The following is a 13,632-nucleotide window of genomic DNA, read 5'->3' on the forward strand; positions in this document are numbered from 1 at the left end:
CCGCGTCGGACTCTGTGCCGACAGCTCAGAGCCTGGAGCCTGCTTCAGATTCTGTGTTTCCCTCTCTCTCTGCCCCTCCCCCACTCATGCTCTGTCTCTCTGTCTCTTTCAAGGATAAATAAAACATTTGAGGAAAAAAAAAAAAAAAAAGAACCTCCGCATTAATGGAAGGTCTTCTTGGCTGTTAGGAATACGCAAGGAGGGATGCCTGGCTGGCTAAGTCGATAGAGCATGCAACTTGTGATCTCAGTGTTGTGAGTTTGAGCCCCCCATGTTGAGTGTAGAGATTACTTAAAAATGAAATCTTAAAAAAAAAAAAGGAATGCACATGGGTTGTTATACCAATAGTAATAATAGAGCAAGGGGAATAACCAGAGGCTTGAAAAGTCCTCAGTCACTTTGAGATTATCACCAAGATGCAATAGGAGTAAAAAATATATGTATAAAGGAATTTATTCTAGCATTGTTTTTATTTATTTATTTTTTTATTAAAAAAAATTTTTTTTTTAACGTTTATTTATTTTTGAGACAGAGAGAGACAAAGCATGAACGGGGGAGGGTCAGAGAGAGGGAGATACAGAATCTGAAACAGGCTCCAGGCTCTGAGCCGTCAGCACAGAGCCCGACGCGGGGCTCGAACTCACAGACCGCGAGATCATGACCTTAGCCGAAGTCGGCCGCTTAACCGACTGAGCCACCCAGGCGCCCCATAGCATTGTTTTTAATAAAAAAAAGAAAACTAGAGGGGCGCCTGGGTGGCTCAGTGGGTTAAGCTTCTGATTTCGGCTCAGGTCATGATCTCACGTTTCGTGAGTTTGAGCCCTGTGTAGGGCTCTGTGCTGACAGCTCAGAGCCTGGAGCCTGGAGTCTGCTTCGGATTCTGTGTCTCCCTCTCTCTCTGTTCCTCCCCTGCTTGCAATCTGTCTCTCTGTCTCTCTCTCAAAAATAAGTAAACATTACAAAAACAAACCAGTGGGGCACCTGGGTGGTTCAGTCGGTTGAGTGTCCGACTTCAGCTCAGGTCATTATCTGACGGTTCATGAGTTCGAGCCCTGTGTTGGACTCTGTGCTGACAGCTCAGAGCCTGGAGCCTGCTTTGGATTCTTTGTCTCCCCTTTCTCTGCCCCTCCCATGCTCATGCTCTGTCTCTCCCCGTCTCTCAGTAATAAATAAACATTAAAAAAAAATTTTTTTTAAACCCTAGAAATAATCCAGATGTCTAACAATAAAGGGTGGTTTACCAAATTAAGATAAAATAACAGAGCAGAATATTAAGCAGCTATTGAAAATAATGATTTTGAATTCTGAAAACATGGAAGATTCAGTGTTATATATATATTTTTAATTGTTTTTTTTTTTTAATGTTTTTACCTATTTTTGAGAGAGAGAGACAGAGTGTGAGCTTGGGAGGGGCAGAGAGAGAGAGGCAGACATAGTATCCAAAGCAGGCTCCAGACTCTAAGCTGTCAACACAGAGCCCAACCTGGGGCTCTAATTCATGAACCACGAGATCATGACCTGAGCGGAAGTCAGATGCTTAACCTTAAGACTGAGCCACCAGGCGCCCCTCAGTGTTGTGTTTTTAAATGGCTATGTCCAACATAACTTGAAGCTACAGAAAAGTTTATAAATGCATGTGCTTAAGGACTAGCAGTACATAAAAAATGAAAATAGTGAAAAAAATAATCAAACTGTGAAGCAGAAATGTATGAAATGAAAATAGTGTGCTTTAGGATAGAGGAATTTAGATGGATTTCTCATTTCAAAATATGGTATCTTTTTCATAAAATATATATTTTTTCAAATTGTAGTGAATCTGAAGAATCGTTATAGGTTTGTATTATTACCAGTGTTAAGAGAATTGGCCCTGGTCTTACTACGAGACTGCTCTAGACCACTGCCAATCATTGCCTCTTAGTTTACTTTCTCTTTGAAGCTGTGCTTTGCCTAGGCAGAGATAATTTTTAGTACACATTTAATTAAATTTAGTGATTTTTTAAATTTGTCATCAGCCTTTGATTTTTTATTCCATAGCAACACTTCATGGACAGCAGAATACCTTGCTTAATCATAGCTGCAAAGTCAGACCTGCATGAAGTTAAACAAGACTATAGTATTTCACCTGCTGATTTCTGCAGGAAACACAAAATGCCTCCACCACAAGCCTTCACTTGCAATACTGCTGATGCACCCAGTAAAGATATCTTCGTTAAATTGACAACAATGGCCATGTACCCGTAAGTACTTGCTCTGCCATCATTTTCATGTTGCATGGTTCATAATAACATTGCATGCCATTATTAGCCATGAAGGCGAAACTTTTGTCGCATAGAAGTTGTTCAGCAACAGAAAGAGACTTTGTTCTGAGAAGGTACAAATTTGAATAAATGCGAGTTTGGTTTGGGTGCCATAATAAAATTACATAAACAGTGCTTCTGACAGTATTTGTATATTTTTAAGCAGGCTGTAACTATCTTAATAGGATAGTACAATAAAACTCAGCCCCAATCCCAGCGTTAAAAAAATAAAGTCTTACTGCATTAAAATGGGGTTGGCATCATGTTGCTTTATGCTTTTAGGACATTTCCATATGAACATTTCCATATGAATTTATATTAAATTATAGATATGTTTGAGTTCAGACTATAATGTCTTTTTTAAGTGCTGTAAAAAGTAGTTGTGATTGGAATTCCTGCTATATAAATGTTTTACATTAAGTGTTAATGAGCCATGAATTTTATGTACATTTATTGTATATCTATACATGCATATGCATAAGCACATAACTGTGGACATCTTCATAGCTTACTAACTGCCTTAGAAGTGCATGGTTCTTAATGGCATTCTCCTCAAGTACCGTGTGTGTATAATTCTGTTGTGTAACAAGATAGTTTTTCAGGCAGTGCGTTTCTCAGGACGTTAGCTTAATCTATTTATTATTAATTTAGTCTCTAAATAATTTTCTTATGAAAACTAGGATATAAAATAGAGTAATAATCAAACATGGCTATAAACTGAAGTCTTGCAGAAGGTGTTAATTTGTGCAGATTTTTCAAGTCAGAGTCAACTTAACTGCTATTCTGTTAACTAATACGTTTTTAAAAAGGCAGCAAACCCTTGAAATTCTATTTGTATTGGAAGACAAGTCATTCCTATTACTATAAGATAAACAAAGCCTTATTTATGTTTTACCTTTGCTTTAAAACTCTCGTGTATGTTATCTACAGAGAGGATCATTACAGAGACAGACTCTCCCGAGACACGGGCAACCCTGATAGGATAGAGAATTTGAGAAAAATCTGGGTCTTTCTAAAAACTGCTTTGTAAGTTACTTTTTCTTTATGGCTTCTGTGGGATTTTGTTGACATTTTCTTATAGATGACCAGATCTCCTTTCTTGCCAGAATTAACATTTAGTAATTATCCAGAAACGCACTGCTTGGTCCGGCTTATTGCCTAACTGTATATTACAGTGGTGTTTTTTATATTTTGTTTTGTTTTACTATGTAAATGCGCTATATTAATCTTGTAGATAGCTGTGACAGTGTTTTCAGAGCTGCATCTTTAAAACATTTTCCTGCAATTTGTGTGCGTGTGTATGTGTGTGTATATGATAAATGTACATACAGGGACACTTGCTTAGATGGTGACTCCCAAACTACTTCTCATGAAGCATCTCCCTGTTGCTAAGCATACTTTGCATCTCTCCTTTTTGGTGGGTGGAGCCTGTGTATGTTGAAGAGTCAAATTATAAAATAACAGACGGATTCCAGTATGACAGCTGGCAGCGACTTAGTAGCTTTGAGATGTTCATCATCGCAAGTCAGGTTTTTGAAAGGAATGTCTTGAGTCTGTAAGAGTTTTTTAAAAAAAAATTAATTCTTGTTTTTCTTCATGTTGGGAATTAGGCATTGTTGGGATGCTGCTAATCTCCACAACCATGCCACCGTGCCATGTGGTCTCATCAGATCTCACAAGCTCAGCCAAGTCAGATTGGGCCAGTCCTTTGACTGAGAAGCCTTTATAAAAAAATGTTCAGGTGTTACAGGAAGCGATGGCATTGATTCATCAGGTGGCACTCTTCCGAGCAGGTTCTGCGCCAGTGCCTCTTCAGGGTGGTGTGATGGCTTTGTGTGTCTGAGTGGCTCTGACCACCGAGCGGTCGTTGAAGACCCCCTACTTTGGTGGTTAGGACGGAGGTGAAATAGGTTGCCCCATGTGCCTGTACCAACTAGTATCACTCCACTCAACCAGAAAGGAGCCAGAAAGTCTCCCTAAATTTCATCTCTAAAATCAATCGGACCCATTGTTGATTTTTACAAGCTGAACCCGGAGTTTCATACTGTCATACTCAGCTGCTGTGTTTTAGTAGCAGATGAAATCAACCCTATATTTTGTTCAAGTGGAAATTTATGAAGCACTTTGGTTTCCTTTGGGAGCCAAGGTGCTTGATGAATTAAAGACGATGTTGTTCATATCTCCTCAGGGTTGAATATACTCGTCTTTTGACTCTTTTGTGTATTTGTCACTCTTCTCCTTCCTGGTTTTCAGGCATGTGTGTATGCTGAGGGAGGAGGAGGAGAAGGGAATGGTTATTTAAATGCTAGCAAACTGTGTCTTTTCGGTGGGTGCTATGGCTTACTCGGTTTTTCTTTTTATTAATTTACATGAGGGTGCCATCTATTGCTGTGCATATTTATTCCACTAAACCTCTTGTAATAATAATTCCATCCCCCCTCCAAAAAAAGCCAAACGTGTTAGCTGATTTTCCTTAGATTTTCTCTAGGGAGGGAGGAGGGAGCTATTGCTGTTTATTATATTTTTGGTAAACGTGGAATTCTGCACAACTTTAGCATGCCCCACACTGTCCTTTTCCTTAGTGTTGCTTATGCCTAAATCTTTTTTTTTTTAAGTTGGCACACCCTGACTTGTGCCATATTTGTAAGTAAGAACTCAACTCCTGTCCTTCTGTGTGTTTTCGCAGCCATGCCCGGTTACGCTGTATGTGCACCTGCAACAGGTGTACATTTTGCATCTGTCAGAACTTCCTCAACTCAGACTTGCTGCAATCTGTAAAGAACAAAATCTTCACTGCAGTTCTTAACAGGTTCTTAACTTTATTTACTGGGTACCAGGCATTCTGTTAAAATACAAAAGAAAAAAAGTTGATAACTATTTATTATACATCTACTCACTACAAAGACAACAAGCCAACTGATGCCCAACTAACTTCCACTAAAATACTTACTGTGGTGACAGTGTTTTTAGGGGACTTACAAGATTTTGAATTTCTTTTTCATGAAGGAAGTTAAAGTATTTTTCATATTAGAGGATAATATGTGTAGGGAGATTACAATCTTTTGGTTGAGAGTTGTAGAATTAGATTAGGATTTTTGTGGTAAGGAGCAGACCCGTTGTTCCCAAATGTTATGCATGTTACGCTCAACTACTATAACTTAATTAAAACCATAGTAATGAAAACAGTATCTTGGGTTTAAAAAAAAATTCTCTATTATAAGTACTGGAATGTTTATTTGAAAGAGCATGGCTTCTGGAATTGAGGATAATAGCCAACTTTAAGGATTCAAAGGAATATCATGGGAAAGAAAAAAGGATCAGTAGAACTAGTTTTTGAGGTCTTTATAATTGAGCCCAAAACATGAAGTATGCGTAGAAAATAATGCGCTTTTTCAAAAGGCAAGAAAAACAAAAATATAAGATACGGACATTCCTTTAGAGTGATGAACTTGGAAGGTATATTCTTATTCTGGTTATGCTTCCATTGTTCAGATTGACATTTTGTGAACACTTAAGAGCCTGTGTACTTTGTATCTACTGTAAAGTTTTGTGTCTGAAGATGAATGAGTGTTCTGAAATTGACATTCAACTGTTATCAGGAGCTGAGCTTGATTAAAACAGATGATGAAGCTAAACAGATTTTGGTTAGAAATGGGTCCATTCTTTGGTTTAGCACTGGACTCTCAACAAAGGCTAGGCTCTGATGGTACCGAATGAGTAGGATAGGTTGTGTCCACTAGCAAAAATAGTAGATGTGCCTATGAAACAATGAGACTGTATTCATGTGAGTCAGAAACTGATCTTGAAGGCATTCTAAAAAGAGTTTCGATGATATTTTGAACACTAGCAGCTCTGGAATAAGAATGCAGCCATCTCGGGTGACTGCTTTGAAGGGACCGCCACACTAATTCGGTGGTAAAGTTCTGCCTCTGTCCTTCGAATGGCTTCTTGTAAAGTAATGACACAGATTCTCTCATGGAGACTGAGAAAATACAAGGCTAGTTCAAACCAAACAACATTCAGGAGCTCCGGTGTTAGAAATAGTAGAGTTGGAAGAGATTCCAGAATTCATCTGGCCTAACCTCCCATTAGAATGCCTTCCTGAAAGCCTTCCCATGGAGAGTACTGCTTATCTGCTGGTGGCTTTCCTCATTGGAGAGGGTTTTTGCTTTTGCTTTTGCCTTTGCTTTTTAATTTTATTTTTTAACTAAAATGATTTCCCTATAACTTTCTCTCCTTTAGTTTTAGTTCTGCCCTTTAGAACAACATACGACTATTCTCCCTCTTCAACATAACAATCCTTCAGACATTTGAAGACGGCCATCATGTCTCCCCTAATTTTCTCTTCTCCAGGTAGAACATCCCCATTTCTTTCAGCCTTTTCTTAAATTAGATGGTTTAGTGACCTCGTCAGTCCTGGTTGTTCTCATCTGAAAGCCCTTTAGGTTTCCAGAGTTCCTCTTAAAAGAGGTGCCACTGAGGATGGAGAGCAGTGCCTCAGGTGTGACGGGGCTAGTCCAGAACAGTGGGCAGGCCTGTTCCACAGTTAAGACAGCACCTGCCCGCTGCATGAGTTAACTTTTTTAGCAGCCCCATCCCATTGTTGATGCATATTAATCTTGGGGTTAATGGAAATCAGATTTTTTAAATATGAAGTACTGTTAAGGCAGTGTCCCCTCCTCTCTAATTGTGTATTTGACATTTTTAGTTGACTCTCTGAATCTAAACACAGATACGTATGTATCTCTATTAAATGTCATATTCTTCTTTTTGATCCATTTGTTCTAGCTCAGTCATTTCAAACATTATTTTTGTCATTTGTCCCATTATATATATACTCTCTCGGCATTGTGTTATTTGCAAATTCGGTAGATATGTCTTATCTTTCAAGTTACTGATAAAAAATAATGTTGAATACCCGGAGCTTGGAGAGAGAGAGAGAGAGGGCGCCAAAGCCAGCAAGCCCAAAAGTATTCCACTGGAGAACTCTTTTGCCAGTGACACGGATTTAAAATTCTTGGGGAAAGACTGTTCTGTAAATTAAAAATATTTTATTATCCGGTCTACATTTTCTCTTATTATCTTACAAGAGATTTCACGGAGGGCTTTTTTGGAGTCAATATGTAACTTCCACCACATGCCTCTGATCTACTAGTGTAGTCATTTTACCTGAATAGGAAGTGACATCTATTTGGTGTCTTATTCTTGTTGAACCCGCCTTAGCTCCTAATAATTGCTAATCACAAACCATCTATTTTATTTACTCTGGAAGATCTTGAGTGTCCATAATTGCAGATTGATACATTGTCCGCACCTTTAGTGACAGTTTTATTGTTGGGTTGATTTAGTCAGTTTCCAGATGAAATAGGTTGGGTGTATATTAATGGATGAGCTTCTTTATAGTAAATTACTCTGTACAATGATCTTTGAAGAGAAATCAGTACATTTTGTCCTATCTACTTACAAACTAGAAGTAACTTAATGGTAATGTCAGCATACATCACTGACAACTAGTAACCAAGAATGGAATAAATGAAAACGATAAAGAGGAAAACCAGTGTACCTTTCAGAGAGCTCCTTCCTGGTTTCTGGAATTTTATGGAAGTGCAGTGGACATTTAGGGCTTCTGAACTGAAGTTTCTCCTAGTTTACAAAAGGGTGTAGGTAAGGTAGGTGGGGGTAGAGGCCCAAAACTTAAGTGCCTATGGGTCTGGACAGGCAATGTGAATGAACAAAGGTGACCAAGTAAAAGAAGTAAGAGCCGCGGGGACTGTGACAGGCCCTGGCGAAAAGAGGCAGCCACAACCCAGCTTGGGCCGTTTGTTGTTGTCCGGGCTGGGTGTGCCAGGTCTTCTGATTCTGTGAGACCCTAGAAATCAGGGTTTTTATGTGAAATTTCCTGCTGGTCAAATAATGGCAATTAAATTTGAATCTTGGAAAGTACTAATCAGAACAAAGCGTGCTTACAGGCCACCAGCTTGCAACGTCAGTCTTAAGCTGTGGCCAGGCAAGAAAAAGAAAAACGTACACCTGAGGAATGAAAATGTCTCTTTCCCTCCCCCTCACCACATCCTATTCCTTTTTCACCAAGAATCTGAACACGTTATGGGGTCACCTCCTTTCTCTCCCATCTCTCAGGTCGTGGCAACCTTTGGTGGTTGGTCACAATTGGTTCATCGTGCTAGATGTATCTTAAAGTTATAAAAGCAGAAGGAGGATTGACTAATTGGGTAAAAGTCATCTAAGAGTTTTTCACTGTAGTTCAGGAGGAGTGTCACTCAACACTGAGCCTTAAGTCTTTGGTTTCAGAGATCTGCCACATCTCGTGTTTGGTTTAGAACTGTAAGAGAGTAGTTTTGAAATTTTTATTCAAGCAACAAGTTTCATTAAATGTTCATTAAACTCTGGTACATACGTGTTGGTCTCAAATTAATGCCTTGTTTTAGTGTGCTTGTAAACATGTTGCTTGCTGAAACAAGTCACTTCTAGAAATAGTCCATGTTTGAGGCCACATTCTGCCTTCACCTCCCCCTGTCCCTGTGATTTATTCAAATACTTAAGTACCTGCTTTAGACAGAATCCTCTGCGAGCTGGGGCAAAATATAAAGATGAAGATAGGGACCTGCCTTTAAGTAAATATTATGTTATTAAAATTTTTTCCTTAAAGTTTGGTTATGTTTTCAGTAACCTTAGCCCCTCATACCATAAAAGGAAGTGCTATGTAACCTCATCATGAGAGGCTTTATTAAGCCTAACCATTTATATTCAGGCTCTTCCCACAGATTCATTTCTGAAATTATCCATTTTTTTCCCTAGCTGTCTTTGGCCAGTAAATATTGTCTCCCCTTTTTTTGAGCTTATTTACTGACACTGCATTGTTTTAAGTAGAGAGTAGTAAGAATTTTTTTTCTTTTTAACGTAATCGAATATATATATTTTTTTCAAGATGTGAGAAAAGTGTTAAACTATGTGTCTGATATATAACTTTGTTCTTTGATAACTATGGTCTCACCCTTCTGACCTGGATAGGTTTATGTTTTTCTTTAGAAGAATTTCTGAATAACGGGATTATTTGCATTTAAATACATTTGGAAGACGACTAACATGTGGTCAGATGATTTTAATCTTTGGCAATGCTTTCATTTCAAATATTGGTACTGGGATAAATATACCTTCTGATTATATTTTAATTTTTAAAGACCTTTTTAACCTGAAAGTGTTAAAATGAGTATGTAGGAGTGAGCTGGATTGTTGGTTTGAACTACCCAGGATTTTAGTTATTACGTATTTATTATTCTGACTTCAGAAGACTCCTACTTTGCATGAGGATGTTACTATACTGTAGTGTGCTGTGAACTTTAATTTGTCCTTTCCTTTAGGTGTTCAATTTGTCTGTCTGTGTCACTTAGTCATTTTTTGAACTTCTCTCAATCCCTGTCCCAGCTAGAATTCTGAATGTAATCCTCCCACTTCTCCCAGCTTATAATGTAATCAAAATTGTTTATTTTATAATTTATTATTTTGGTGCAATTTTCTTTGATACAATTTTGGTTTTAGGATTCTTTCATCCCATTTTATTATTTGAATTAGCCACATAAATTATTTGTTCATGTTACTTCTTGAGTTTAGTAGCAGCATTATACTTTAGCGACCAAGTACATAGTTCACAGTGAGTATTTGAGTAATGATGCATTTTTAAAATTGGGTATATGTGGCATTTATTTTAAGCCATTTGTTAATGACATTTGCCCATATTGCTTTAATAATCACCTAAGTTGCTCCTTAATGTTAGAGAGGTTCTGTTGGGAATGTAAGAGTGCTTAGGATATTATGTTACAGTAAGATGTTGTATGCAAGAAAGTCTGTCCTATTTGAGCTTCATATGAAACCTCTGTGTCCCCCTGTATCAAGGTCCTAAAAGGCTTTTCTTTTAATTAGGATACATAGTCTTATGTTTACAATTGTACAGGAGCTTATGTTATAGATTCTCATTAAGGAAGCCACTGCTTGTACATTTAAAATTTTTTTGCCATATTGTTAGAATATTAAAGGACGCCACAAGGTGGAGTTTGCCTATTCTGATCTTTAAGTGTCAGGAGTTAACATGTAGATATTATGTGTTTCCCATGTATCTACGATCATCTATAAATTTTGGTTCTTCTAATGCTTGGTGAAGCATTTCTTGACATTGATGCACACTTATGTCCTTTTCTAAAGTATGTTAGGCATGCTCAGTTAACAGCTTTCTTATGATTTGTGTTGCAGTTCATCTTTGTTGGATACTATATTTTGACTTCTTAACCTATTTTGAGAAATATATTATTAAAAGATTTCATGCCTACTAGTTAGAAGAATTGTCATTGTTAAAATTGTTATTAAGAGTAATGGCATTATTATTAGGAATGAATGTAAAAAATACTTCACTAGGCAAAACAAACAAACAAAACAGTAAGAGGAGTAAAAGCAGAGAGGCCCAGAAGACTTTAAGAAGAAAGTGAAATATTTTATTTATTTATTTATTTTTAATGTTTATGTTAGAGAGAGCGAGTGAGCATGGGGGAGGGGCAGAGAGAGAGGGAGACACCGAATCTGAAGTAGGCTCCAGGCTCTGAACCCTCAGCACAGAGCCCGACGTAGGGCTCGAACTCATGGACCGCAAGATCGTGACCTGAGCTGAAGTTGGATGCTTAGCTGACTGAACCAGCCAGGCGCCCCAAGAGTGAAATATTTAAAAACAGAACACTTAACTATAGTTTTGGTGACCTCGGTACAGTTTTCAATTTGAGATATGTTTTTGCAACTAGGAAAAAGCTATATGTGATATCTCTGAACCCTAGTAACTAGGTTACACACAGTATAGTTAAATAGGCTGTTTCAAAGTATTAACTTAAAAATTCATACTTGAGATATGTAAGTGGATAGAATTATGAAACTAAAAGTACATTAATATTACTGCATTTGTACACCTCTGAGTTGGGTTTGGAAAGGATCAGACGGTGAGATGAGAAAAACAGGAGCTAGGAAATCCACACTTATTTCTGAAAAGCTGTATGGGAGTGCTGAGAAGTACTTGGCTGGAACTGCTCTTCCTGCAGATCTCCTAGTGCTACTGCTCTTGACTGTGTTCTCCTGAACTTTTCCTTCCACCTCATAATAGCCTGCAATCCCAGGCAAGGTTAATTGATACCTTGACCTTTCTGAATTCTCCCCTTTCCTTAAATTCTAGTTTTTGCAGACTTAATTTAAGTCTTTGCAATAGAGTTTTTATGCCCCAGATGTAAAGTTCCATGACACGTTATAAAAAACGGTATTAAAAGTACCCTATTTGGGAATAGCTAGAATGGGTTTAATTCCATTGAGCCCTTTAGAGTTTGATTGTTTTGTTCCTAAATATTGCAGCTGATAACATTCCCTTTATGATTGGTTAAATACATTGAACCAATAAAGATTTCACCTCATGTTCTTATATACGCAGTAAATTGCAGAGTGAATCAAAAGTATCTTGTATGCCTTCTTTAAGGCATTCTGTGCAAAGATACATAGGAATTTTGGTCATTCTGTTATATGCCTTATGTGATTGTTCACACAAACACCTCTTCATTTAAGTCTTTATTGCCTGACGTTTGAAACCTTTCCTCCTCTTTGCCTTATTAAGTAGCAGGGCCTGGCTGGCTTAGCCAGTGGAGTGTGTGACTCTTGATCTCAGGGCTGTGAGTTCAAGCCCACAATGGGTGTGGAGCCTACGTAAAAAAAAAAAGAAAAAGAAAAAGTAGCACTTGTCATCTGATTGACATATGGGCCCTCAGCACTTCTAAGCAGAAAGCCAGCATCCAATATGCAGGAATTTTCCACCTAAGAACTTTGAAGCTCTGACAAGCTTCAAATGATTAAGTTATATTCTAGTATTTAGTAATGATTTCTTATATTCTAAAAAGAGATACTGCTGAACTAAATTATTCCACGCAGAGAAGGAAAATGTGATTCTGGTACATCAGTAGGTATTTTTAAAAAGAATCTTTATCCACACAAATGCACACTCATTTTTGACCCTGTAATACTAATTTTTGGGAAGTCTGTCTTAAGGAAACCACTAAATATGGAGAAAAATCTTACATGGAAGGATATTGATCACTTTATAGTGGAGGTGGCCACCCATAGGAGTGGAGTATAATAAAGCTGTCTAAAATGATGTTTCTGGAATTATGAAAAAGTCCTTATATAAAGGATGTAAAAGTATATAAATTATACATATTGTATTTGCAGCACTGTAAGAAGCACACAGAAAAAAATCTAAAAGGAAGTACCCTAAATTTTAATCAGTTGCTTCAAGTGATGGGACTCTAGGTGATTTTTTTCTTCCTTCTTTTATTTTCCTCGTATCTTATCATGAACATATATTGTATTTTGACGGTAAAAAAAATAATAAACTTTAAAAAGAAAGAAAAAGTATGCCATAAGATATTATAATTTATTCTAAGATGATATTTTAGGTGAGTCATTTTGAAAGGATTACACTTTTGAATTGTGGAAGGATTATTTTTGCTTGAGTTTAGAAATGAAGTAGGAAGCAGCTCTCTGAAACCGTTACTCCGTTTCCGCTTGAGACCTGAAATGACAAATGTGGCCCAGTGCTGATACTCTGGAATACAGTTCAGATCTTCACACTGTTCTCTAGTCAGGTGTTGTCAGTCAGCTAATCAATGACAAATGTGCCATCCGGTGTAAATGCTTTCTCCTAGATGGAGAGCCTGCTTAGGGCAGCTGTTAAAAGCACATGCTAAAGGCATAAAGTGGGTGTCTAAGTAGCTTTTCATGTCTAAAAGTGTCTTAAATAACCACTATAACGTTATGGAGTCATTGAAGCATATTTTATGAGTTAATAGTTGCCTTAAGTTTTAAACTAGCTGTATCTAGAGTATGTATCTATATTATTTGTCATACAGGAGTATGAACTGCTGTTCTGCCTGTTGGAGGCTATACTATAGTTGGGGGAAAATAATAATCACTATAATTACTATCTGACATGCAAAAGTAAACCAAGCAGTAAAGTCAGAATATATTATGTCATGAATGGTAGGGAATACTTTCTTAAAATACAAAAAAAGGAGCTGTGTGAAAACAGATTCCATACTTGAAAAAATGTTTATGAGAAATCATTGTGACTGATTTTAATATGATGGCAGCTAGCTTTAATACTAACCCCTCTCTTGCCCAGGTTAAAAAATGAATGTAAACATTTTTTTTTTAATCCTCCATCAGTAAAGATGAATAAAAAATCACAGAGAGCCCAAAGCTGAAGCAGAAGCTCTAATGCACTTGTAGCCAGTGTTCTCAC

The 13,632-nt window shown here is 37.4% G+C and overlaps 1 protein-coding gene across 9 annotated transcripts in view; it reads left to right on the forward strand.

The window, feature by feature from the left end:
- The window catches only part of RHOT1 (ras homolog family member T1), a 77,226-nt gene that overhangs the window by 60,320 nt on the left and 3,274 nt on the right, over positions 1-13,632 (forward strand). For 4 of the 9 annotated variants that reach the window (XM_019423870.2, XM_019423867.2, XM_019423871.2 and 1 more), the window contains exons 18-20: positions 2,035-2,237; positions 3,228-3,323; positions 4,984-5,106. In XM_019423870.2, coding sequence (XP_019279415.1) covers positions 2,035-2,237; positions 3,228-3,323; positions 4,984-5,106 — 422 coding nt within the window. Of the gene's footprint in view, positions 1-2,034; positions 2,238-3,227; positions 3,324-4,983; positions 5,107-6,539; positions 6,651-13,632 lie in introns of all 9 variants that reach the window. The other 5 variants (XM_019423868.2, XM_019423872.2, XR_002073757.2 and 2 more) reach the window with 4 other exon arrangements.

This window comes from Panthera pardus, unplaced genomic scaffold (genome assembly GCF_024362965.1).
Source record: "Panthera pardus isolate Hobbes unplaced genomic scaffold, ASM2436296v1 HiC_scaffold_3, whole genome shotgun sequence".
NCBI classification, from domain to species: Eukaryota; Metazoa; Chordata; class Mammalia; order Carnivora; family Felidae; genus Panthera; species Panthera pardus.